At 60.5% G+C, this 24,522-nt stretch overlaps 1 protein-coding gene and 1 non-coding gene across 9 annotated transcripts; one reads left to right on the top strand and one right to left on the bottom strand.

The window, feature by feature from the left end:
- Nucleotides 1–5,896: 5,896 nt before the first annotated feature.
- Nucleotides 5,897–24,473, top strand: ATP13A2 (ATPase cation transporting 13A2). 8 transcript variants are annotated; one of them, XM_035727359.1, is made up of 29 exons: nucleotides 12,190–12,374; nucleotides 12,567–12,661; nucleotides 12,753–12,935; nucleotides 13,202–13,260; nucleotides 13,438–13,549; nucleotides 13,799–13,875; nucleotides 14,605–14,682; nucleotides 14,859–14,928; nucleotides 15,646–15,780; nucleotides 15,873–15,939; nucleotides 16,023–16,154; nucleotides 16,666–16,821; nucleotides 17,318–17,428; nucleotides 17,519–17,565; nucleotides 17,649–17,837; nucleotides 18,850–19,056; nucleotides 19,531–19,626; nucleotides 19,716–19,875; nucleotides 19,974–20,094; nucleotides 20,261–20,385; nucleotides 21,113–21,273; nucleotides 21,397–21,513; nucleotides 21,635–21,714; nucleotides 22,053–22,205; nucleotides 22,288–22,384; nucleotides 23,210–23,433; nucleotides 23,514–23,665; nucleotides 23,803–23,972; nucleotides 24,058–24,336. In XM_035727359.1, exons 1-29 carry the CDS (start codon nucleotides 12,332–12,334, stop codon nucleotides 24,190–24,192), a joined length of 3,552 nt encoding a protein of 1,183 aa, XP_035583252.1. In that variant the 5' UTR covers nucleotides 12,190–12,331; the 3' UTR covers nucleotides 24,193–24,336. The 8 variants fall into 8 exon arrangements, with proteins under 8 accessions (XP_027431171.1, XP_035583250.1, XP_035583251.1 ...); XM_035727356.1 differs by having other exon boundaries at nucleotides 12,191–12,374; nucleotides 13,796–13,875; XM_027575370.2 differs by lacking the exons at nucleotides 12,190–12,374; nucleotides 23,803–23,972 and adding an exon at nucleotides 5,897–6,077 and having other exon boundaries at nucleotides 13,796–13,875; nucleotides 24,058–24,473.
- On the bottom strand, nucleotides 12,349–12,483 carry LOC113917612. Its single transcript, XR_003518299.1, has one exon. It is a non-coding gene; the product is annotated as a small nucleolar RNA SNORA16B/SNORA16A family (small nucleolar RNA).
- Nucleotides 24,474–24,522: the final 49 nt, after the last annotated feature.

The raw sequence follows: 24,522 nt of genomic DNA, 5'->3' as shown, positions 1-24,522 counted from the left end.
TGGTGACTGTCCGCCTCCCCTATCACCGCAGGAGCACCCGGCCCTTGCTCTGCGTGCTCACAAAGTGTTAGCAGCCTCCCGGATCAGAATTAAAGCCATGTCTTGCCAAGTCATCGTATCTCGCCAAGGCGAGGTTAGCCGCCTCCCGCACAGAGCAATGACCGGGTCAGCTGTGACCTCGAGTTACACGGCTGACCTCCAGGGGCCTCTCCCGGCAAGCACGGCTTCCCGACACGGCTGCCCAGGCGGCAACGCTCTCTGAGAAGCCAGACGGTGCAAGATTGTGTCGGGGTGGAAGTGAAAGGCCCTCCACACCCCGAGTCCCACACCCCACCCCCCGCTGACAGTTGTATTTCCTTCCAGACCTTTGTGTCATGACAAACGGGCATACAGAAAGCTTTCCCTTCAAGATCAGGGTGTGATATGGGGCACCTAGGTGGCTCAGTCGGTTTAAGCATCCGACTCAGGTCATGATCTCAGGGTCGTGAGATCGAGCCCCCTGTTGGGCTGAGCATGGAGTCGGCTTGGGATTCTCTCCCTCCCTTCCTCTGCTCCTCCCCCAGCACACACGCTCCCTCGCTTGCTCTCAAATAAATCTTAAATAAAATGTTAAAAAAAAAAAAACGGTGTGATATAACCGGTCCACTTTCCATTTTTCCTCTTTTCTATTGTGGTCACATACACATAACAAAATTTACGTGCTTAACCCTTGTTAAGTGCACCGTTCAGCGGCATTAGGTACATTCACATCGTTGCGCAACCACCACCACTGTCTAGAACTCTGCATCCTGCAAAACTCGTCCTCCTGAAAGAACTCCCCACCCCAGCCACCACCCTTCCGCTTTCTGTTTCTGAGACTTTGATGACTCGCCCTCCTGCGAGTGGAATCACACAGTATTTTGTCTTTGTTAACACTTCACTTGGCATAAAGTTCTCATGGTTCATCCGTGTTGTAGCCTAAAAAAAAAAACTTTTTTTTTTAAGGTTTTATTTTTAAGGGGCGCCTGGGTGGCTCAGTCCGATAAGCATCTGACTCTTGATTTCCTTCGGCTCAGGTCATGGGATCAAGCCCCGTGTTGGGCTCTGCTGAGCAGGGAGCTTACTGGAGATTCTCTCGCTCCCTCTCCTTCTGCCCCTCCCCGCCCTCCCCACCCCCACCCCCCGCGTGCATGCTTTCTCTAAAAAGAAAAAAAAATCTCTACACCTAACATGGGGCTCAAATCTACAACCCCAAGATCAAGAGTCGCATGTCCCACCAACTGAGCCAGCCAGGTGCTCCAGAACTTTCTAAGGCTGAAGACTACTCCATTGTGTGTAGATACCACATTTTGTGGATTCATCCATCGACACCCACGTGTTTTAGCTATTGTGAATAACAGCAGCCTTTTTTTTTTTACCACACAATATAGAAGGGCCCCTTCGGTGCTAATAAAGATCTACCTGGGGCACCTGGGTGGCTCAGTCCTTGGGCTCTTTGGGCTCAGGTCGTGGTCCTGGGGTCTTGGGATGGAGCCCCACATTGGGCTCCCGGCTCGGCGGGAGGCCTGCTTCTCCCTCTGCCCCTGCTTGTGTTCCCTCTCTCGCTGTCTTTCTCTGTCAAATAAATAAGTCTTTAAAATAAAAAAATTAAAAAAAATAAAGATCTACCTGTGTGTGTGATTTAAATTCCGCCTGAGCCTCTTGAACCCCGGGTTCGGTGCTCTGGGTGCAGGTGCACGGTAACCGCCCTGCTGTGGCCGCCCGGTGGACCGACCTCTCACTCGAGAACACTCCAAGGCTGCTCTTTCACCCACAGCAGTGAGATCGGCCGGAAAACAAAGGCTCCTTGCATCGTGAGGCAGGCGGCCAAGAAAAATGCCTGACTCACCCAGGATGAAACTTAATGAGCGTTTCTGGCTTTTTTGAAAAGGGACAGCTCAAAAGCACTTGTCTCCAGCATTAACAAGAGGTGAGGCGCTGGGGGTAGAGTTGAGCAAGATGTGTTCCCTGCCACCAAGGAGCCCAAGTTGCCAAATTAAAAAGGAACAGACACTGAATTACTAGAAATTCAGAACAGAGTCTTCGCCCTGAAGTATCGCATCTCAAATTCTTGACCACCCCTGGACGAGCACGCAGTACCCCGTCCCCAGGTGCCGCGGGGCTTCAGTTGAGAAGCGGGAACCGAGAGAGCCCCAGCAACCCCCACACCTTCCACGCCCACTCACACCCCGTCCACCTCTGTCGGCCCCAGGAAGGTCACAGTCCTGGATCCACGCATGATTTGACTTTGCCTCTCATGCCTCAATGGGTAGATAAAGACGGGTTTTCTCGCCAATAACGTCATGGCTCAGGAAACAAGCTCTGTGCCGCCCATTCTGGGGATGAGGCAGTGTCCGGTCCTGGGAGTTGCCAACCGCAGATCTGCTTCCGCACCTGTCAGATCCGTCACTGCCGGCCATTCTCACCCCGTCTCCAACTGAGGCCAAATGGGATCCACCCACAGCTGCACTTACTGCTTATTTCACCTTTCCCTGGATTGCAGGCAAACGTTCCATTTCAACAGTCACAAAGACTTTCCCAATAAAAACTTCAGACCTGAGCAGAGAAAGATAGTATTTTGTCCCTTATGCTTATGCTACTTCTGTGCTACGTCTGAACCGTGTCCACATGATGTGCCTTTATTCACAAAAGTAATACTGTGGAATTCCTCGAGTTCCTCTGAGATGGGACCCAGCCATCTCTTCTTAGGTCTTCTTAGAAGACCTAACCCTGGTCTTTGGGCAACTTGAACCGCTGCGCCTCTGTTTTCCTGTCTATAAAATGGTAATTAATAACATTTACTGCTCAGAATTGTGGTTCAATTCCAAATGAGAATAAATGTGAGTTCTCACCCCCCACAAAAAAAGTAAATATGTGAGCTGATAGATGTGTGAACTCAGGGAAGAGAATCCTTTATACCTCAAAAAAGCTGAAAAAAATTTTAAATACTTCACATATTAATCTTCAAAAAAATAAAGACAAACGGGAAAGCATCTAGCCTGCAGTAGAGCGAATGCTCCAGAATTGCAATTCAGCTGATTTGTCTCAAATCCCTACGGCATGCAAGGCCCGCTCCGTGCCACAAGGACCACCCAGGCCTTCGGGTCCCAGCCCCCTGCACCTGATGACCTGGGATGTGTCTCACCTGCTTGGCCAGAGCGGGGGACCTCCCATCCAGAGGATGGTTTTTCACCAGGACCACCAGCACTCATTTCTCATGTCACACCGACCCCAACGCCCAAATTCTCTCTGGCCCTTCTCTTCCTTGCCCAGGAGACTGCGAGACAAATTGCTGAAACCCCACTTTATGTGTCTAGACAGCCATCATCTTGTCAAGGGGTTTGTTACTAGATGAGAAAACCCGCTTTTGTTGCAAAAATCTAGTGAAACTGGAGAAACTGAGAAGTAAGGCAATGCTCCAGAATAAACAGGTTCATACTAGTGACTTGTCAAACCTTTTGCCACTTGGACCAGGCATATTTTATGTCCTTCTCGGGGGCCCCCAAGGGAGCAAGCAGCCACTTTGCAAGGAAAATTCCTTGATGGGTTCTGACCCACAGGTGACTGGAGCCCAACCCACAGACCACTCAGAGGACCACACAGTGAGAGCCACTTCCCCAAAGGTAACCCCAGCAGACGGCAGGGCCTTCCACATCCTCCGTGGTTTGGGAGGAAGCCCATTGAGGCGATGGGTGGAGCGGCAGGTGCAGCTCCTTCCCAGATGGCTCAGAAGGTGGAGCCTCTTCAAAGCCCAGCACCATGAGCAATATAAATGAGGGGACTAATCTGGCAAGGGGGTCTCTGAGCCCCCTACTTTTTTTTTAAGATTTTATTTATTTGTCAGAGAGAGAGAGAGTGCAAGCACAAGCAGGGGGAGAAGCAGAGGCAGAGGGAGAAGCAGGCTCCCCGCCAAGCAAGGAGCCCGATGTGGGACGCGATGCCAGGGCCCTGGGATCATGACCTGAGCCGAAGGCAGACGCCTAACCGACTGAGCCACCCAGGCGTCCCGAGCCCCCTGCTTTTATGAAGCTTCCAGCCCAGCACCAGGAGCTAAAGAAAGCAACCGGCTTCCACTGAGCACCTGCTATCTCATTCTGCCCTCTGAACAGCTTCCGTTTTCCACAGCAGGAGAGGGGCTCAGAGAGGGAAAGTGACTTTTTTAAGCTTATATAGCTAGAAAGTGCCAGATGCACATCGCAGCCCAGGTCTCTGGTGCCAGAACCCAGCCCTGGTCCCCATACCACACTGCCTCTTGGCAAGGCCATCCTAGCAGGTCATTTCTCCGAACCCAGCCATTCTGCCTGCTGTGGCAGTCTGGGTTCCCCGGGCAAGAGGTCTGTCAGGCATTGGGCTAGGCTCTGGAGGAGGACATGGGGACTCTGAGAAGTCGCCTGCCTGCCCTGGAAATGTCATCAGCAGATGACACAGAACTCGTCAACAGAGTGAAGCCAGCCGCATCCCCCAGGTGGTCAAGCTGCCCCGCCAGCAGCCTACCTTGAGCTCAGCAAGTGGCTCCGTTGCCCCGACCTGCTCAGAACAGAACCACGGAGCATCTCTGATTCCACACTCCTGCACTCCACATCCCACCCATCAGCAAGTGCTGCCAACATTTGCTCCTTTAGCAAATGTGTGTACGAGGTCTTGCCATGTATCAGGCACTGTCAAGGCCTTCCCTGCTTTCCCTTCTGGAGTCTGTCCTGCACCATTACCCCCGCAGCGAAGTTCTGGCTCTTTCCAGACCTTTCCATGACAGGCTGTTGTTGGAGTTTTCCTCTGCCTGCCTTTGGCTGCTCCCCGTGTCTGTCTCATTCACCTCATGTTCTCAGCACCTAGAACAGTGCCTGGCATGCTGCAGATCATGCTGGATGGATGATGAATTGGGCCAGTCCTATCCTGGCCCTAATATGATCCTTCCCTGATTTGCCCAGACCCTGGGGTCTCTGATTCACCTTCTGCCTTTGGAGGTCCTTAGTCCAGAAGCCACCGACCCCAGGGTCAGGGGACACCATGTCTGCGCCTGTCACGATGGGGCAGTGTACTAAGTGCCGCATACAGAGATGAGGTGTCCGGTGCCTGTCAGGGCCTCCATGCGTCCCACCTGTGCAGGTGTATCTGCAGTCATGCTGTGAGGCTTCTGGGGTCTGGGCTATCCCTCCACTCTTCCTCTGGCATTTCAGACTCCTCCCGTGCATCACTGCGGAGTCTCCCTGGGTCCATACACATGTTGGAGTCTTGAGTCCCTGGGCAGGTGTGTCTTCCTTCTTTGACGTTTATCAAGCCGTGCCAGGTGCTGTCCCAAGTGTTTTACGTTTTTCCTCAGGTGAGCCTCAAAACAGCTCTATGAGGTGGGCATCGCTGATGTCGTTGCCATCCTGTAGGTTAAGAAAGGCCCAGAGAGAGGTGACTTGCCCAAGGTCACACAGTCTGGACAAGATGGAGACCAGCCTGAAGCAGCACGCATTGCCCTTAACCACTGTGGTATGCAGCTGGGGCTGACTCCATGTGTGCAGGGCACGGAGCGCGGAGTGGGGGGGAGTGGTGGTTATATCTGTGTTTCTGAGTGTCACACCACTGTTGTGTATGTGTGCGTTGTCTCTACGTGTCACCTCTGTGTGTGACTCTATGTGTGTGTGTGTGTGTGTGTATGTGTGTGTGCCTGAGGGTTGCTGTCTCTGAGTGTGTGTCTGTGTGTTCTTGAGTCTGAGGGATGGCTGTCGCGGTCCCCGAGCGCCCCCCACCCCGTGTCTGTCTGTTGCCGGCGGGCGGTGCAGGCGGCTCGGACTACAAGTCCCGGCAGCCCGCGCGCGGGGCGGACGTGGGGCCGCAGTGGGCCGGGCGCGGCTTGGCTGCGCGCACACCCCGACTGCGGCACCTTCCCAGCCGCGCCAGCCGCCGGCTCCTGCAGGTGCGCCGGGCCACCTCGCGCCCCCGGCCTTCCGCCCCGCGCCCCCAGCCTCCCGCCTCGCGCCCCCGCCGGGGGGCATCGCGACGCCCGGGCCCGGGCCACGGGCCGCAGCGCCGGGGCCGGCGATGAGCGCGAGGAGCCGGCATGAGCGCAGGTGAGTGCGCGGCTCGGGCCGCCCAGAACCGGGCGCGGTCCCCGGGCCTCCCGTCGTCGCGGCACGCGCCACGCGCCACCCCCACCGCAGCCTCGCGGGCCAGGAGAACAACCCCCGGGGGGGCATCCCCGTGCCCGTCCCCGCCCCGTCGGGGGGAGTGGGCACGGGGCGCTTCCCAGAGAGGCCAGGAGCCTCGGGGATGGCGGCGCGCGGAGCCGTCCCCTCCCCGCCTTCGTGCAGCCCGGGGCGCTGTGCAGGAGGGTGATTGGAGGTCCGCGGGGAAGGGGCGCGGGGAGTTGTCCCACGCCCACTGGACTCCCTCCCGCAATGACAGATGTCCAGGTCGAGGAAGAGCCGTGGAGGCCGCTGCATCCGGGGCCTCTGGGTAGTTATTCCTCTTGGATGAATGAATGAAGGAATGAATGAATGAATGGAGTTGGAGAATCCAGGGGTCCCGAATCCCTGAGTCAGAGTGTCCTGGACACAAATGCCGCTCCTGATGCCCTACCTCAGGCCCCCAGAGGAAGCCTGGCAACACCCAGGTCCAAGGACCACACCCTGCTTGTTACCCATCCCAGACTATGTGTCCCAGGCCCACCCTTTTCCAAGTCTAAATCCCACCTGCTGCAAAAGGAGCCAGGAGACCTCTCTTCTTCTCATCTCCATGGCAGTCACTCAGACCCCAGACCTCAGCAAAGGGCCCACCAAAGGTTGAGCATGGTCTACAGAGGCAGACCCCTCAGTTCTGGTCTCTCCCTCCCCATCTCCCACCTCTCTTCCCACCCCACCGGAAGCTCAACGTGCACCCCAGTGAGGGAGGGGGAAAGCTGAGAAAAGAGGCCCTCTGAACTCCAGATCTAAAGATCAGGTTGCTACTAGCAGGTTGTTCCTCACTCCCCTAGCCTGGCAAAGGAGAGGAGCCTCTGGCTGCAGGGGTAGCATGGCAAGGAAGGAGGCAGCCCTGCTGCCCTGGGCCACTGCCAGGTTAGCAGCAGGAAGCAGAGCTTCCGCAGGAAACAAGAGGTTCTCAGATGGCTTTGACTCCAGCCCCTCCCCTCTGCAGTGCTGGTGGCATTACCCCCCGGGCTGTGGAGTCAGGGGAGGTTCAAGTCTAGTCTGGACCATCCATAGTCTGGACCATCCATAGCTGTGCACCCGTGGACATATTAACCTCTCTGTGCCTCCTATTAAATGGGATCCAAATCCATACTTTTCATGGGGTGGCTGCGAAGATGAACGAAGAGGAATGTGTTCATTCAGACCCACTTATTTCCAGCTTCTCCCTTTTCCAGCTGTATGACTCTGGGCCAGGTGCTTTGAAGCTCTGTTCCTGCAGTTTCCCCTACTGTAAAATGATGTAAAGTAAGCTGATAATAGCCCCTCCCTCCGAGGGTGATGCGTGAAGATCAGTCCGTGTTATTCAGAAGAGCAATACAATCTGCGTGAAAAGTATTTTCATCCCGCACAGCCTGCCCGGGGCTAGCCTGAGCTGGTGTTCCTGAAAAAGATCAGACAGGGCCCTGACCTTCCTGGGCCATCCCTGGGGAGACTGAAACGTGACTGGAGACAAACCAGCACTTGCGAGTGTTTTGACAGGGGTCCCGCAGGAGAGCGCGCACGGGGCTTTGACCTTGCCGGCAGACTACAGTTTTCCACAGACGTGACGTCCTCCTTCAAGCCCCTGTTTTGTCCGTCCTTAGGAGAGCATGCTCCCCAAGGAAATGGGGGGTGTGTGATGGGCAGCAGGACACTCTTCCCAGAGGGAACATTGTTGAGATCGCTGGGGAAGCAAGCAGATGAGGGTGGCACGAGGTGATCTCTGGCATGCCCCTTCCCAAAGAGGCTCGCCCCTCTGTACCTGGCCCCCGACTGATCAGGGGCAGGGGTCAGTGACTCCGAACCATTGCTTCCATGCTCCGTTCCATCAGCGAGATGCGCAGGCGTGCCCTCGTTCGCTCATTCAGTGAATAGTTCCTGAGTCCCAGCCGCGTGCCGGGCACTGTGAGCAGGACGGGGACACCCGGTCCGGCCTGATGGCATGATTGTTGGTCCGTGGGTGTGGCTGAGGCCGGCAGAGAGGGCTTTGGAGCAACACAGACCCTCTCCAGCTGCTAGACAAGTTGGGGGGGGCCAACTGCCTCTCCAAGACTCAGTCTTCCCACCTGTAAAATGGGATAAATTGCAGGATGGTTGCAGGACGAAATCAGATCGGTACGAGCGAAGCAACCTGCTCCGGTGGCCCAGCATGCCACGCAGGCTTCTTCCCCATCCCCAGCCCAGCAGCGAGCCGGGGAGAAGCGGTCGAGTGTGCACAGGGGAGCAGGGGCATGGCTGTGGATTCAGACAGGCGGATGGGAACATGGAGGAGAGCCTGAGAAGTGGGTCAGAGCCGAGCCACACCCCTTTGGCAGGGAAGCCAGCAGCTGCTCGTGAAAGAGGCCCACGCCCCAGGAGCGTCAGCCACCCTGGGGCGGAGCTGCTGGGGGTTACGCTCCTAGTGAGGGGAAATGGAAACCCAGAAAGGTTAAGGCACTTGCCTCCCAAAACACAGCTTGCCTGTAAGAGAGCCAGGGGCTCTGGGGAAGAAGCCGTGAGGATGGGGGTGCAGTGGTTAGGAGTGTGGACTGAGAGCCAGACCGCCTAGATCCAGATCCCACCACTCACTGGCTCTGTGGCCCCTGGGTCCCCGGCTTCACCTCTCCCGGCCTCAGTTTCCTAATCTGTCCAGTAGGGATAGAAGTAGTACCGTCTTCATAGAGTGAGGGTGAGGAATAAGTGAGTTACCGTATGAAGCCTGTGGAACAGTGCCTGGCCTGTGTCAACCCCTTAGAACCCCGAGGTGCTCTTTCCCTTACGCCATGGAAACCCCCAAGACCAACCGTAAGGGCCAAAGCATGACCCACTGTGCCCCACTCAGGGAGTCGGTCTCTGGGGCAGGTGGAGGACTCTGGCAAAAAAGACAGCTGAGACTCCAGTAGCAACTGGACCACCACAAGAGAGGTCTGTGGCTTTTTGGTGGCCAAGGACCTGAGAACCCAGCTGGCCAGGCTGTGTCACTTGCCCTGAAGGCCTGCTCCTCTGCCCCCCCGGGCCAGGAGCCAGAGCGAGTCACCCCCTCCCAGGCTCCACCAGCTAGCAGAGGGCCCTCCGCCGTGTGTTGTCTGCGGGCCATTGTCAGGAAGGGAAGGCAGTGCTGCTGCCCTGACAAGCCCTGCTCACAAGCCAGATGGGACCAAGAATGACAGGGACCGCCCCGGGGGACTGTCGGAGCCCCGGGAAGAAGGCTGCTGCTGGCCAGAGACGCCCATGGTTGTGGGCTACAGGCTGTGTGTGTGTGTGTGTGTGTGTGTGTGTGTGTGTGTGTGTGTGTGTGTGTGTGTGTGTGGTTTTCCCCAGAGACCGGCCTCTTCCTGGACCTGGTGGCTCTGTTTGTTCTCCGGGTCAGCCGAGTGGACAGGGAGGGCCTGGCCGGAGGTGGGGCTTGGCGTGTTGAGTCATCGAGTTCAGAGAGGCCTGGGGAGGTGAGGCCGGGAGCCCTGGTCTCTGATAGTGCCCACTTGGGTCCCGAAAGCACAGGATCCGGCTCCAGTGTCCTGGCTCCACCATTTACCGGGGTGTCTTTGTCCTCCTGAGCCTCAGTTCCCTCATTTGTCAAATGAGAGAAAGGAGTCCACCCCCTCATGTTGCTGGAGGGTTAGATGAGCTAATTCATCTGGAGGCATAGAGTGGGGCTTGTCATTGGGGAGTGCTTAATGGCTGTTAGCTGCTCGGATGATGGTCATTACCATAGTAATTATGGTCACCATCGTTATGTGGAGATACGGGGGCTGGGGAGGAGAGCACAGACTCTGCCTGGTGTGTTGGGGACACAAGGCCCCATCCTCAGATGTTCTCAGGTGGTGCAGCAGAGGGATAAAACCCATGCTGGTGTCAGCCTGCCTGGACTCGCATCCTGACACCACTGCGGCCATGCTGTGTGATCTTGGCCAAGTTACTTAACCTCTCTGAGCCTCATTTTCCGCTATAAAAAGGGGATAACAACTGAGCTCACACGGCATGGTTAGTGTGTTAACTGTATTGAAAAGGGCCAGGAGCAGAGCATGCACATAGAAGGCTTTCGGAAGTGCTCTGAAAGCTTCGGAAGCCCAAGTGTTTGGGGACAGAGCAGCTGAGGGGCTGGGGATGTTGTGACAGTGGCAGCAGCCTGGGACACTCTGGGCTTGTTGGTGGAAACTTTTAGGTCAGGGCTCTGCAGGGCTCTGGCCAGGGAGGGGAAAGGGTAGGGGCTCAGAAATCTGCAGCCTGCCCCCACCTGCCCGGCTTTCCCATCCCTCTAAGTGAATCCAGAGGCTCCTGTGAAACCTGTAGGTGCCCAGCACTGCTGTTCGCTCCGGCAGGTCTGGGGACGGGCCCAGGCACCTGTGTGTCTCAGCCCCACAAAAGCTGCCCCTCGGTGGGAGCAGTGAGCCCAGGCCCTCTGCAGCCCCAGCACACTCGCTATCCGCCTGCCTGCCAGGAACATAGCTCTGCCATAGGCGAGACAGGAGGAAACAGAATTTCTGCAATAGAACCACGTAGTGCTGTTCTCTGAGCCTCAGTTTTCCGATCTGTACAATGGGGGTGATAGGCCTTCCTCGCAGAGGGTTAAGTAAGGAACCCTGGTGAGTGCTTAGCTGGGATGTAGCACCTTCTGTCCTCCACTCTTCCCTCCTCTCTGCCCACCCCCTTCCCCCCGCACTGGCTGGGCTCCTCTCTCCCCCATCCCACCTCCTGAGTGGGGGCCCCTTTCCTGGCTGCTGTCAAAAGCAGGCCTGACATCTCCTCAGTCCAGACTCGACTTCTCAGCATCTCCTCGCTGCCAGGACTCTGGTGGGCCCCGGAGTTGAACGAGGATCAGCAGCCCTGGTCCATGCCCTCTGGATGGGGACCGGATGCAAAAGTGGGACACAGAGCTCCCAGGAAGCAAATAGCTGGATGTGTGAGGGCTGTGGAAGCTCAGGGCGCTCACCAGGCCCTGTCCCCCCATTCTGGGCCCACACAGCAATAACCAGACACACAAGGAGACGACACTGTGAGTGGGAGCCCCAGAACAGTCAGATAACAGACCCATGAAGCCTTGAGCCATTGGGTCTGTCAGACCAGTTTATAAAATTGCGATGCTTTTTTTCTTTTTTTTTTTTTTAAGATTTTATTTATTTATTTATTTATTTATTTATTTATTTATTTATTTGAGAGCGAGAGCGAGCGCGCACGCTCGGGAGAGCACAAGCTGTGGGAGGGGCAGAGAAGCAGACTCCCCGCTGAGCAGGGTTCTGAGCATCCTGGGATCAGGACCTGAGCTGACGGCAGACGCCTCACCAACTGAGCCACCCAGGTGCCCCTGGCGATGCTTTCTTTTTACTTCAAGTCTTTCCTTGGTCATGCCAGCATTAGCAGAAATACAAAGGTCGTGGTTTTCCATCTAAAATAACCCGTTGTCTTCCTGCTTGCCCCGTTCCCATAGTGTTCCTCTCCCCGGTGTAAGCCCATAATCGCAGATGAAGACAGCTTTCCTGGCCACGACCTCGCTCTGAAGCACAGCTCCAGCAGCAGACTGGGGTCTTCAGTCTTCAGAATCAGGCACCGCCAGGAAACCTGGAGGCAACCCGGTCCTGAGGTGGTTGTGTCCCATCGCAGCCATGGCCCCAGAATCCTCACTCACCGGAAAGTGCCACTTTGGTTCCTGCCAGAACCTTCATCTCATATACCCTTGTCTTGAACAATCTTATTGCCCCCTTCCTGTGCTCTTCGGCATCAAAGGTTTGGCTGCCTTTGGTCCTGGGACCGACACCTGAAGCTTTTCTGTGCTACCTGCCGCTGCATTTTTCCAGTTTGCGTGCCCAACCTGCTCCCATCTGCCCCTCTGTGCTGGTCCTTGGTCTCGGCAAGCTAGTTTTCCAAAAGCTCTACTCTGGTAATTGTAGGCGAGACCCCATCAACGGAACATTTCTGCTGACCTCTGGAAGCATGGCAGGTTTTTTTGTTTTAGAGAGAAAGAGTGTGGTGAGGGGGGGCACGGGGGCGGGGAGGGGAGCAGAGGGAGAGAGAGTGTCCCAAGCAGGTTCCACGCCCAGCGCGGAGCCCGACATAGGGCTTGATCCCACGACCCTGAGATCATGACCTGAGCCAAAATCGAGAGTCGGACACACCCGGCTGAGCCAGCCAGGAGCCCTGCGTGTCAATTTTAATAAGAGGACTCTGTCTGTACCTGAGAAATGGCAGGCACAACGGGGACTGTCTTTTCCCAAAATGTTTCAGGTCAGTTACAGCAAACAGGACGGCAGCCGTCGGGGAGAGCAGTCTCTCCGGCTCCTTTTTGACCACAGCAGCTGCATGGAAGCCGCCGCAGCTTCCACACCGGACCGCAGAATGACGATGCTAATTTTGTTTAAAGTCGTAAGTGAGGGAGGAGCGCACCCCTCCCATGACCTCTCTCCTTTGCGCCCACAGACAGCAGCCCTCTCGTGGGCAGCACGCCCGCCGGCTATGGGACCCTGACGATAGACACATCTGTAGATCCCCTCAGCTCCTCAGTTTCATCCGTGGTAGGTGGGCCCCGAGCCCCGGCCCCCCCGACCCCTCTCCGCCCCCCGCTCGCCCCGCCACCACCTGGGCCCTCTCTGTCCGCGTCCCCAGAGGCTCAGCGGCTACTGTGGCAGTCCATGGAGGGTCATAGGCTATCACCTCGTGGTCTGGATGATGGCGGGGATCCCTTTGCTGCTCTTCCGCTGGAAGCCGGTATGGGGGGTGCGCCTGCGGCTCCGGCCCTGCAACCTGGCCCGTGCAGAAACACTCGTCATCGAAATAAGAGACAAAGAGGTGAGGCAGCCTGGTGCTGCAGGGAGTGGTGCCAGGGCAGGGGCGGGTCACACGTGGAGTCTCAGCCCCATCTGGCCGCTGACTTTCTGTGGGACTGCACTCAGGTTGTCCTCTCTGAACCTCTGCTTTCCCATCCAAGCAGTGGGCAGAAGGGTGGCTCCTACGTCCTTGATCCCTGCCTCGCGCAGCAGGGGCCGCCGGGCGGCAGGGTGGGACCTGGGAGTGGGGGAGTCTCTTCTGGTACTGAGTCCATACCTCTGTTCCAGGATAATTCGTGGCAGCTGTACACTGTGCAGGTGCAGACTGAGGCCGTCAGTGAGGGCAGGTGAGGCAACCCCATCACCCCTCCCAGAAGCCCCTGCTCCCCACTCGCCCCCTTGCACAGCCACTCTGAACAGAGGCACCAGTGCCTCGCACCCCAGGGGGGGACCACGGCTCCATGGGCTGGGGAGGTGCTGGATCAGCTTCCGGAGCTCCACAAGAACCCCCACGCCCCTCCCAGCCTGGAGCTGCCGGCGCAGGACCTGGAGGACGGCCGGAGCCAGGCGGCAGTGGGGGCAGTACCAGAGGGTGCATGGAAGGACACCGCCCAGTTCTGCAGGAGCGAAGAGGCAGTGAGTGGACAGCTGGGTTCTGGACAAGTCCTTAACCCTCCCTGGGCCTCGGTTTCACGCTCTGTACGATGGGAGGGTTGGACTCCACATTCCCCGGGCACCTCTGGTTCCATTGTCCCCAGTGTCCAGGATACTCTGCCGACCACCTCCCCACCTCCTTCCTGTGACTCTGGCCTCTACCCCTGCGCTGCCCCCCGCTCCCCCTCCTCCTGAGGCTGCCTCCAGCTTCCTCTCTCCCCTACCCAGCAGCGGGCCCTGCGGTACTACCTCTTCCGGGGCCAGCGCTACGTCTGGATTGAGAGCCAGCAGGCCTTCCGCCAAGTCAGGTAGGGGTCGGGGCCGTGGCCCAGCATGGGCTCTCCTCTCAGCCGTGTGCCTCGGTCCCCTGCGACGCGAGCCGGTCATGAGCCTCCCCAGGCCCCGGGGTCTCTGTCACCAGGGCATAAAGAGAACCCCTGCCTCCTCGGGCTGTTTTGAGGGGGGAAGTACATAAGCTTCGCCTAAAGTTTGGCTCAGCCTCAGGCCGAAGTGAAAACGCTGAATCAGACCTTAGGCTCTGGGCTCGGACCATCCATCTGGGGGCTTGTCCCTGCTTTGCCTCCTCCTAAGTGCTTGATAAATGGGAGCTGCATCTGCAGAGGTGAGTGCCAAGGGGACGTGGGGATGGCACCAGCCACGTGCCTTGTGTGGCTTCTCATCCCCCCGGAGCCCTACGTGGCAGGTGCCGTCACCATCCCTGCTCTGCAGATGAGAAAACAGGCACAGAGAGGTTAAGTCGCTTACGGAAGGCATCATCGTTGTAAAAAATCGTCCCGTCACTTAGTAATGGCAATTCTTGTCACTATTAAGTATTCTCATCGTCGCTCAGTGTTCTCCCTCGGCGAGGTGGTTTGGGGCCCGATCAGAGGAACGGGAGAAGGTTAAGCCCAGAGTCAGTGAGGGACCTGCCTCCCTCAGGAGCTCAGTGGGCCAGAAGGGGCCTGGAGCCCCGAGTCCCATGGGGCAGGAGGCCCCGTCGCCCACATGAGTCTCCCCCCCCCCCCACCACCCCCCAGCCTGCTGGACCATGGCCGCACCTGTGACAATATCCACCGCTCCTGCTCTGGCCTCAGCCTCCAGGACCAAACCGTGAGGTGGGTGCCGCCCCATACACTGGGGACCCCGGCTTGCCCCCCCAAGCGTGGCCTTGCAGTCCCCTGCCTTCTCTGGGCCTCGGTTTCCCTGGCTGTAAGATGAGGAGCTCTGTCACCCTTGGAGGGTCAAGCTGCTACTGCCCCTCCATCTCTTCGCCCGGCCATTTCTCTTACAGGAAGACCATCTACGGCCCCAACGTGATCGGCGTGCCGGTCAAGTCCTATCCGCAGCTGCTAGTGGATGAGGTAGGGCTGGCCCTGGGCCTCGCCCCAGCTCTGGCCTGGATTGGCCATGTGACCCTTGCCGGGGACTGGCCGGCTTAGGGTCACTTGATAGTGACAGACCAGAGCAGTTGTCCCCCCCTCCACGGGGGAGAGTCACCTCAGACCCAGCCCCGTCTGCTCAGGGTGAGGAATTGGAGGCTGTGGTCTAGGCTGGGGCTGGGAGTAGAGGCCGGGAGGCCAGGCCACAGAGCCCGGGCTTCTCCTGGGCCTTGCTGCGCCTGAGCCGCCTTAGAGTAGAGGCACTCGGTTCACGCACAAAGATCCCAGGGTTCAGACGGGTGATGTGACGTAGGGGACAGAGGGGAGCCCATGGCGCAGACACCCGAGAGGACACTGCACATCCCAGCCTCTGAGCCGGAGGCAGACGCCCATGAGAGGGAGACTAGCTCCTGGAGTCAGGCCTGATGGAAACCCCAGGCAGCCACTGGGGAGCTGCGTGGTTTGGGGCAAGTGAGTTGACCCTTCTGTGCCTCAGTGCCCTCATCTGCAAAATGGAGTGTGGAATTGTCACCACCATTGGATGTCACTTAGAGGACATGCTTAGCAGGGGCCCGGCATCTACATGCCTGGGTCCTCTTTAGAGCCAAGAAGCCCGGGGCTCCGTGGATGTCTGGAGGGGCTGAACAGGGCCGCCCTGGGAACACGGGCCCTGATGCTGCCTCCGCGCCCCTCCCCCAGGCACTGAACCCCTACTATGGGTTCCAGGCCTTCAGCATCGGGCTGTGGCTGGCGGACCACTACTACTCGTACGCCCTGTGCATCTTCCTCATCTCCACCGCCTCCATCTGCCTGTCGCTCTACAAGACCAGAAAGGTTGGGGGGGGGACGATGGTGGAGGGGGCGGGGCAGCCGGGTACCCCAGAGGGCTGCCACCCACCCACTCCCCACGTGCCCCCTCCCAACAGCAAAGCGAGACTCTGAGGGACATGGTGCGGCTGTCGGCGCGGGTGTGCGTGTGCCGGCCCGGGGGAGGTGAGAGCGAGGGAAGGGAGGGGGGCTCGAGCGAGTGGCTGGGGGTGCCCTGGGCCGCGCTGAGGACCCCCACTCGCCTGCAGAGGAGGAGTGGGTGGACTCCAGTGAGCTGGTGCCGGGAGACTGCCTGGTGCTGCCGCAGGAAGGCGGGCTGGTGCCCTGTGACGCAGCCCTGGTGGCCGGCGAGTGCGTGGTCAACGAGAGCTCTCTGACAGGTCAGCCCGGCCCCCGCAGCCTCGGAGGCCCCTCTGCCTTGCGGCAGCACTTCCAAATTTCTCTTCCCCTTTTGCTCTCGGGTGACAATCCTGGGCTGCGAATCCTACACCCGGCAGGCGCTCAGGGCTTCAGAGAGGTTAAGCGCCCCCGCCCACCCTCTGGTGTATTGCTCTGAGTTATAAAAGTAATACTGCTTGTCATAAAATCATTCCGACAGAGTAAGAATGTGTTCCCCACCCTCCCCCCCAGCCGTGTGCATCCACGCACACACACACCGCCGGGCTCCCCCGAGAGCAGGTTCCTGGTACCTGGCTGGCACACATCCTTTCCGGGTTGTCTGGCTGTGTCTTTATGTCTTTTGCCCCGAGCCTCAGTGTCCCTCTCTGTAAAATGGGGGCAATGGTTTCTGCATGTATGGTTACAAGAGTTAAGTGTGCTTAACTCTTGTCTGGGTGGTGGGGAGGAGTGGCGTGGAGGCGCCTCACGGGCTTCCTCCCGTGTCCCTCCCAGGGGAAAGCGTCCCAGTACTGAAGACGGCCCTGCCGGAGGGACCCGAGCCCTACTGCCCAGAGACCCACCGGCGGCACACACTCTTCTGTGGGACCCTCGTCCTGCAGGCCCGAGCGTTCGTCGGACCCCGCGTCCTGGCAGTGGTGACTCGAACAGGTAGGAGTCAGGGAAGCAGGGAGGCCTGCCAGGCTCACAACCTCAGGCAGGGCAGGAGCCATCTCTGCCGCTGTCCCGCTGTGGGACCTTGGGCAAGTCCCACCCCCAGCTAGGGGCTGGCTGACGACGTGGGCAGGGATGTGGCCAGCAAGCGTGAGCCCACCCCTTAGGAAGGGAGCAGCCCTAGACAACTCCAGCAGGTCACACGGGAATGGGACCTAGTGTCCCCAGATCTTGAGTGTTTCGGCAGAAGCCAAATATCTGGATTTTTAGTGAAACCACCCACTTTATAGATGCTGTCCACTCATTCCGTTTTCATTGAACCCTGTGAGGGCTGGGCAAGGCCTATGGGCCATCACAAGTCACCCCAAACTGGATGATTTCTCGTCCCGGGAGCACCGTGTCTCTCAACCCCCCGGTGTGGTGGAGTAGGGCAGGGGCTGGGAGGGCTTGTTCTGACCCTCAGCCCCCCACTCCACCGCCCCGCTCCTCCCAGGGTTCTGCACAGCCAAAGGGGGCCTGGTGAGCTCCATCTTGCACCCCCGGCCCATCAACTTCAAGTTTTACAAACACAGCATGAAGTTCGTGGCTGCCCTGTCTGTCCTGGGTGAGTGGCCCCCTGCACCCCCCTCCGCTGCCTCCCCCCCCCCCCGCAGCCCCTTCCCAGATCCTGCTGAGTCGCGTGCTGTCTCCCCAGCTCTCCTCGGCACTGTCTACAGCATCTTCATCCTGCACCGCAACCAGGTGAGCCTCGGGGCCCGGGTGGGGGCCGCTGGCAGGGACGCAGGGCCAGCCTGGCCTTTGGCACTCACGGTGCCTCCTGCCAGGTGCCTCTGCATGAGATCGTGATCCGGGCCCTGGACCTGGTGACGGTGGTGGTGCCACCCGCCCTGCCAGCTGCCATGACCGTGTGCACGCTCTATGCCCAGAGCCGGCTCCGGAGTCAGGGCATCTTCTGCATCCACCCGCTGCGCATCAACCTGGGGGGCAAGCTCCAGCTGGTGTGTTTTGACAAGGTGGGGGCCGCAGGGCGGGGGCCACGGGCACCACGGCCAGGCCTCCACACCTGCATTCCTCAGTCGGCAGCATTGACCAAGGGCCCGCTCGGTGCCAAATCCCGTCCTGGGGTAGAGACGCTCAGAGATCCCACCCCCACACCCCGCCCAGCTCCCATGCGCGTCAGGCTCTCTGTCCGGCAGACAACTATCTGAGATCAGCCGTTCCCTGGTGCTGCTCTCAGCGCCCAGACCCAGCAGAGACCCCCCAGGGTGATGTCCCCCCACCAGAATGAGCGAACCAGGGGGCACAGGGAGCTGCAGGTGGTGATGGGTCTGGGGAAGGGAGCGAACAGGGTAACGTGATAGGGTGGTATGTGGGGTCACTCCCTTCAGGAGATGGCATCCAGAAAGGCTCCTTGTGACCTCAGTGTGGGGTGGGGGGGTGCTCCCGGAGACATGAGACAGGGCAGGTGGAGGCTGGGGAGCAGTCAGCATGGCTCCTCGGAGGAACAGACCTGGGGCATGGGGAACAGTGGGGAAAGGGGGCAGGCTGAGACAGCCAGGGCCCTGGTCGGGCAGGGGCTGGTGAGCCCCGATGAGGAGTTCGGACCTTAATGATTCTGAGGGCACTGGGGGCCACAGGGAGTTTTTAAACGGAAATGTGGGCCTGATTGGGTTCACAGCGACCCCAGACTGGCAAAGGAGCCGGACACGTACTCTGTGTGGCCAGGCCCTCTTCCTGGCCCCACATCAAACAAGTGTTGGGGGGGTGGCAGAGGGGTTGTGGGTGGGAGCCTGAAACGGGCCGCCTGACCCAGCTGTAGGGTGACGGAAGACTTCCTGGAGGCAGAGGTGCCAGGCAGAGGAAGTGGGGGTTGGGGGGGGCGCCCCTGGCAGAGGGACCTCTTCTGGCTCCTGCGCTGGCTCCCAGGATTCCCACGGGCCCCGCCTGGCCTGGGGTGGGGGTGCCCAGCCCAGCGGCACAAAGCAACCTGGGACTCATCACTGGCCCGCCCCTTGCCCCCTGCAGACGGGCACCCTCACGGAGGACGGCTTGGATGTGATGGGTGTGGTGCCCCTAAAAGGGCAGGCGTTCCTGCCTCTGGTCCCAGAGCCCCGCCGCCTGCCCGTGGGGCCCCTACTCCGAGCGCTGGCCACCTGCCATGCCCTCAGCCGGCTCCAGGACACCCATGTGGGCGACCCCATGGACCTCAAGATGGTGGAATCGACTGGCTGGGTGAGGAGGCCGAGCAGGTCAGCCCCTGCCTCTGGGCAGCTGGGCTCTCACTAACCCCGCCTGGTCTTCATTCCAGGACTTCGGGTGGCGTCCGTTGTGCCACCATCATTAATAACAATGGCCGAGGCCGCGTGGGAGCACCCACTCGGTGCCAGTGCTACGTGGCACAGGCCTTGGCTCGTGCTCCTCCTGTAGCCCAGGAAGGAAGCTTCCAAACCTGCCTCACAGGGAGGAAGCTGAGGCTGAGGGAGAGTTGGAATAACTTGTCCAAGGTCACCCTGCAACTTGTAAGTGGCAAAGCCAGGGTTTGAACTGGGGTCCATCCGACTCCAAAGCCCGTGTTCTTGACTTCCATCCGCTCTCCCATGAAGGAAGTCTTCCAGGAGTCTTAACTTGAATCTCCCGCCACCTCCCTCTGTGGGCCCAGCCCGCGCCAGGCCCAGCAGAGGCCAACCTTCCCTGCCTGCCTCCCAGGTCCTGGAGGAGGGGCCGGCTGCAGACTCAGCGTTTGGGACCCAGGTCTTGGCGGTGATGAAACCCCCACCCCAGGAGCCCCAGCTGCAGGGCATGGTGAGTCATGGGCCGGGGGTGTGCTTGTGGGGGGCGGGTGGGAGGGGGCTCCCCAGGCCGGCCCTTCAGCTGCCCCTCCGTCTCTGCAGGAGGAGCCCCCGGTGCCCGTCAGCATCCTCAGCCGCTTCCCCTTCTCGTCAGCCCTGCAGCGCATGAACGTGGTCGTGGCGTGGCCAGGAGCCGCTCAGCCGGAGGCCTACATCAAGGGCTCCCCTGAGCTGGTGGCAGGCCTCTGCAAGCCCGAGACAGGTGAAGGGGATGAGAATGCGGCCCAGAACGGGGTGGGCCCCCAGCCTCCTCCCAGCCCTCACCTCCTTGCCCCAGTGACACCTGCCTCTCCCCGGCAGTGCCCCCGGACTTTGCCCAGACTCTGCAGAGCTACACGGCCGCTGGCTACCGTGTTGTGGCCCTCGCCGGCAAGCCTCTGCCTGTCACGCCCAGCCTGGAGGCCGCTCAGCAGCTGACAAGGTGGACTGTCCCCTGCCTCCCGGGGACTGGGCCTCGGGTCCTGGCATGGGCAGAGGGGGGCTCTCTGCCGGCCGAGCCGCAAGAAGATGGCCTTGCCCAGTGGTGGGGGAGGGGAGGGGGCCTGGTCCACTGCGTGACCTCTGACCCAAGGATGCCCACCCTCCAGGGATGCCATGGAGCGGGAGCTGAGCCTCCTGGGGCTGCTGGTCATGAGGAACCTGCTGAAGCCCCAGACCACAGCGGTCATCCAGGCTCTGCGGAGGACCCGCATCCGTACCGTCATGGTGACAGGTGCCCGTGGGCAGCATCCCCCCCGCCCCCACGCCTGTCATGGGCAGAGGGGAGGGCGTGCCGCACCCCTTCTTTTCAGGCCCCTGCTTCAGGCCAGGTCCTTTTCAGACATCTCATGGGTCTTCACAGGATCCCTCCCAAGTGGCCTTTGTCCCTCCACTTGACAGATGAGGAAGGGGAAGCCCCGGGAAGTAGAATGACCTCCAGACGGCACCCCCCACCGCCCCCCCGGCTGGTGTTGAGCAGCCTGGGTTCCAGCCCGGCGCCTGCCTGCGAGGTGGCTTCTCCGGGTGCCAGCGCCCCCTGTAGGAAATGGGGGGAATTACATCACCCTTGAAAGTGGTGAAGTTTCAGGGAGCAAGAAAAAATTCTAGCCAGGGCAACGCGGAGGAGCCCAGTAGGTCTGTCTCCTTCCCCTTGCCCCCCCCCCCCGACCCTTGCGTGTGCATCCACACACGCTTTCCAGCAAAGTCCTGCAGCACTAAGTGGTATATGTGGGACATTGGCCCTGATCCCCACTTTGCCCTAAAACCTTTGATGCCTGGTTTTATAGGTGAGGAAGGTGGGGTTCAGAGACGTCAATGAACCTGCCTGAGCTCACCCAGCCAGTCATGGCAGACAGCGTGTCTGGCCTCAGTTTTCCCATCTGTAAGCATCAGAGTGAGGATGCCCCCCCACCCCCACCCCCGGATAGGAGCTGGGTCCTGACCTTGCCCCACACTCCTAGGGGACAACCTGCAGACAGCGGTCACGGTGGCCCAGGGCTGCGGCATGGTGGGCCCCCAGGAGCATCTGATCATCATCCATGCCATCCCCCCTGAGCGAGGCCAGCCTGCCTCCCTCGAGCTCCTGCCATTGGAATCCTCCGCAGCTGTGAACGGGGCTAAGGTGAGACCGAGCCGGGCTTCCAGCCACACACCCCACCGATGACCCCATCCCATGTTACCTGACCCCGGCCCCAGCTCTCCGGCGTGGGCAGGGGAGGCTGAGCTGAGCTTCCTGGGTCCCCAGGATCCTGACCAGGCCGCCAGCTACACCACGGAGCCAGACCCCCGATCCAGCCACCTGGCCCTCAGCGGGTCCACCTTTGGTGTCCTTATGAAGCACTTCCCCAAGCTGCTGCCCAAGGTAGGGCTGCCCCTGAGCCCCCTGGTCGCTCTAAGCGTCCCCATGCTCTGCTCCCTCCTCATGGCTCTCCCACCCCCACCGTGCAAGCTGCCTCAGCCTCACCCTCCTCCCGTGCTCTCAGGTGCTGGTCCAGGGCACAGTCTTTGCCCGCATGGCTCCCGAGCAGAAAACAGAGCTGGTGTGTGAGCTCCAGAAGCTACAGTGAGTACATGTGGGCAAAGGGCCTGCGGGGGGCTAGCGTGTCCGCAGCATGGGGTGGGGGGGTGCACGAGCCCCCACCTCCCACCGCAGGCATTCGGAGTTACCATCACCCTCAGGGAGAACCCCAGCAGGCTCTCCTGGGGCCGTCAGGCCAAAAGCAGTCAGGACCCCTGTTCACCGAGCCCCTGAGATGTCCCGGGCAGCAGGTGGGCAGCAGGGACCAGCCATCCCCATGCTCGCCAGCAAGCCCGTGGGAGGCCAGAGGGGTCGTTCCGCTGACGCGGAGGCAGCTCACAGGCTCCAGCCAGGCCCTCCCCACCCCCCCCACCCCCGCGCAGGTACTGCGTGGGCATGTGCGGGGACGGCGCCAACGACTGCGGGGCCCTGAAGGCAGCCGACGTGGGCATCTCGCTCTCCCAGGCCGAGGCCTCGGTGGTCTCGCCCTTCACCTCAAGCATGGCCAGCATCGAGTGTGTGCCCATGGTCATCAGGTGAGGAGGGCAGGGCCCGGCGGGGCGAGGGGGCGGGCAGGGGTGCCCTCAGGGCTGCCTAACACCCCAACCCTGCACCCAGGGAAGGCCGGTGTTCCCTTGACACCTCGTTCAGCGTCTTCAAGTACATGGCTCTGTACAGCCTGACCCAGTTCATCTCTGTCCTGATCCTCTACACGGTGAGTGGGCCAGAGCCCGCTGCCTGGAGCAGGCCCAGAGCCAGGCCACTCAGCAGCGTGCCTAGGAGCCCAGCAGCTCTGGCAAGGATGGTGCGGCCTCAGATCCCGCCCTGCCACTTTCTAGTCGCGTGGCTTGGGTGATTCCCGAGCCTCAGGTGGCGGTACACAGTGGGTCCTCAGAAACGGGGACGGCCGTCCTGTGCTAGCGTGTCGTCCCTGTCCTAGGGAGCACCTGTCTGCAGGGGAGACTGAGGCAGAGCCCAGGCAGGGCCGGAGGCAGGAGTGGGCTGGAGCCAGGGCCACTGCTCCTTCCCCACGGATCCTTGCCCCGGCCCAGACCTTGGCGGTGTGTGTCCCACCTGCTCGGAGGCCATCTCCCCGGCTCTGCTCTGAGCTCACGCAGCTCACCCCCACGGAAAGCAGGCGACCCTGTGGGGCAATGCAGGTCTCGCACTAGCACCTGTCCCGGCGTTCACCGAGAACTGGGTCCTCTGGTGACCGAGGGGCTCCGCCAGGCAGAGCCTGAGCCGCCCTCAGACTGGGAGCTTCCTGTGGGCAGGAGGAGCCGACCCCATCAGGTTTAGTGTCTCAGGGTCAGTAGGGAAGGATGCCTTCTCCCTCAGACTGGAAGAGGGGCTCCCTGAAGGCAGTGCGGTGTCTTCTCTGCCAGACTACGAGGTCCCCGGAGGCAGGAGGGCGCTGCCCCCGCACCCCCCGATACCGTGCTGCAGGGCAAGAATCCGACCTTCCCCACAGGACTCCCGAGGGGCAGGGAGCTGGTGCCTCCCTGCTATCTTCTCTCTGCCCTTCCTCCCCTACTGGCAGATCAACACCAACCTGGGTGACGTGCAGTTCCTGGCCATCGACCTGGTCATCACCACCACCGTGGCCGTGCTCATGAGCCGCACGGGGCCGGCGCTCGTGCTGGGGCGGGCGCGGCCCCCGGGGGCCCTGCTCAGCGTCCCCGTGCTGAGCAGCCTGCTGCTGCAGGTGACCCTGGTGGCCGGCGTGCAGCTGGGGGGCTACTTCCTGACCGTGGCCCAACCCTGGTGAGTAGGGAGCCCGGCTCCCAAATCCCACCCCATCCTCCGCACACTCGTTCCCTGAGCCCCGGTCTTCGCGCACCCAGGTTCGTGCCTCTGAACAAGACCGTGCCCGCGCCAGACAACCTGCCCAACTATGAGAACACAGTGGTCTTCTCTCTGTCCAGCTTCCAGTACCTCATCCTGGCCGCAGCCGTGTCCAAGGGGGCGCCCTTCCGCCGGCCAATCTATACCAATGGTGCCGCTGCCTGGCAGGGCTGGTGTGGGTGGAGGAGGGACGGGCTGTGGGAGTCTGGTGCCTCTGGGGGGTCCCCCACTGGGCATGCGTGGGAGGGGGCAGGGGCTCCCTGGCCTGATGCACGCCCTCACCCCCAGTGCCCTTCCTGGTGGCTCTGGCACTCTTGGGCTCCATCCTGGTGGGCCTGCTCCTGGTCCCTGGCCCCCTGCAAGGTCCACTGGCGCTGAGGACCATCGCTGACACCTGCTTCAAGCTGCTGCTCTTGGGCCTAGTGGCCTTCAACCTCGTGGGGGCCTTCATGCTGGAGGTGGGCCTCACCCTGGGCTGGGGGCGGAGGGGGGCTCTGGGGCTGGGCCGTAGCCGCCGCTGTGCACCCTCCCTGTCCTCTGCAGAGCGTGTTGGACCGGTGCCTCCCGGCCTGCCTGCGGCGCCTCAGGCCCAGAAGGGCCTCGAAGAAGCGTTTCAAGCAGCTGGAGCAGGAGCTGGCCGAGCAGCCCTGGCTGCCGCCCACCACGCCAATGAGGTAGTGCAGGCCCCTCGGGCCCCCGGACACTGGCTCTCCCTGCCTCTGAGCCACCACCTGGCACCCATCGCCGGAGACACCACCGCCCTCCCGCCCGTAGCTTGGAGGTGGGCAGATGTCATGTACTCCTGCCCCGAGGCCGCCCGGCCCAGCCTGCCCGGCCCTCAGCTGGGGAGCGGCTGTTGCTGTCCCCCATTCAGACATCCCGTGTAGAGACGACAGCCACCAACCCCCCTCGGAGCCGCTGTCAGTGCAGCAAATAAAGTCGTAATATTTTCCTGGGCAGCCTGTCTCCCACGTGTTACCGCTGACCGGGTGCCTGGCGGGTGGCCCC

Source organism: Zalophus californianus, chromosome 4 (genome assembly GCF_009762305.2).
Source record: "Zalophus californianus isolate mZalCal1 chromosome 4, mZalCal1.pri.v2, whole genome shotgun sequence".
NCBI lineage: Eukaryota > Metazoa > Chordata > Mammalia > Carnivora > Otariidae > Zalophus > Zalophus californianus.
The sequence above is the reverse complement of the archived record's forward strand: the minus strand, read 5'-3'. Positions and strand labels throughout refer to the sequence as shown.

Excerpts from the sequence above, each read along its gene's own strand:
- ATP13A2 (XM_035727353.1), top strand. The coding sequence starts at position 12,332 with ATGGCAGGCACAACGGGGACTGTCTTTTCCCAAAATGTTTCAG. Across the intron at positions 20,386-21,112 it reads CCGTACCGTCATGGTGACAG|GGGACAACCTGCAGACAGCG; the intron begins GTGCCCGTGGGC and ends CCACACTCCTAG. Across the intron at positions 23,666-24,057 it reads CCGGCCAATCTATACCAATG|AGCGTGTTGGACCGGTGCCT; the intron begins GTGCCGCTGCCT and ends TGTCCTCTGCAG.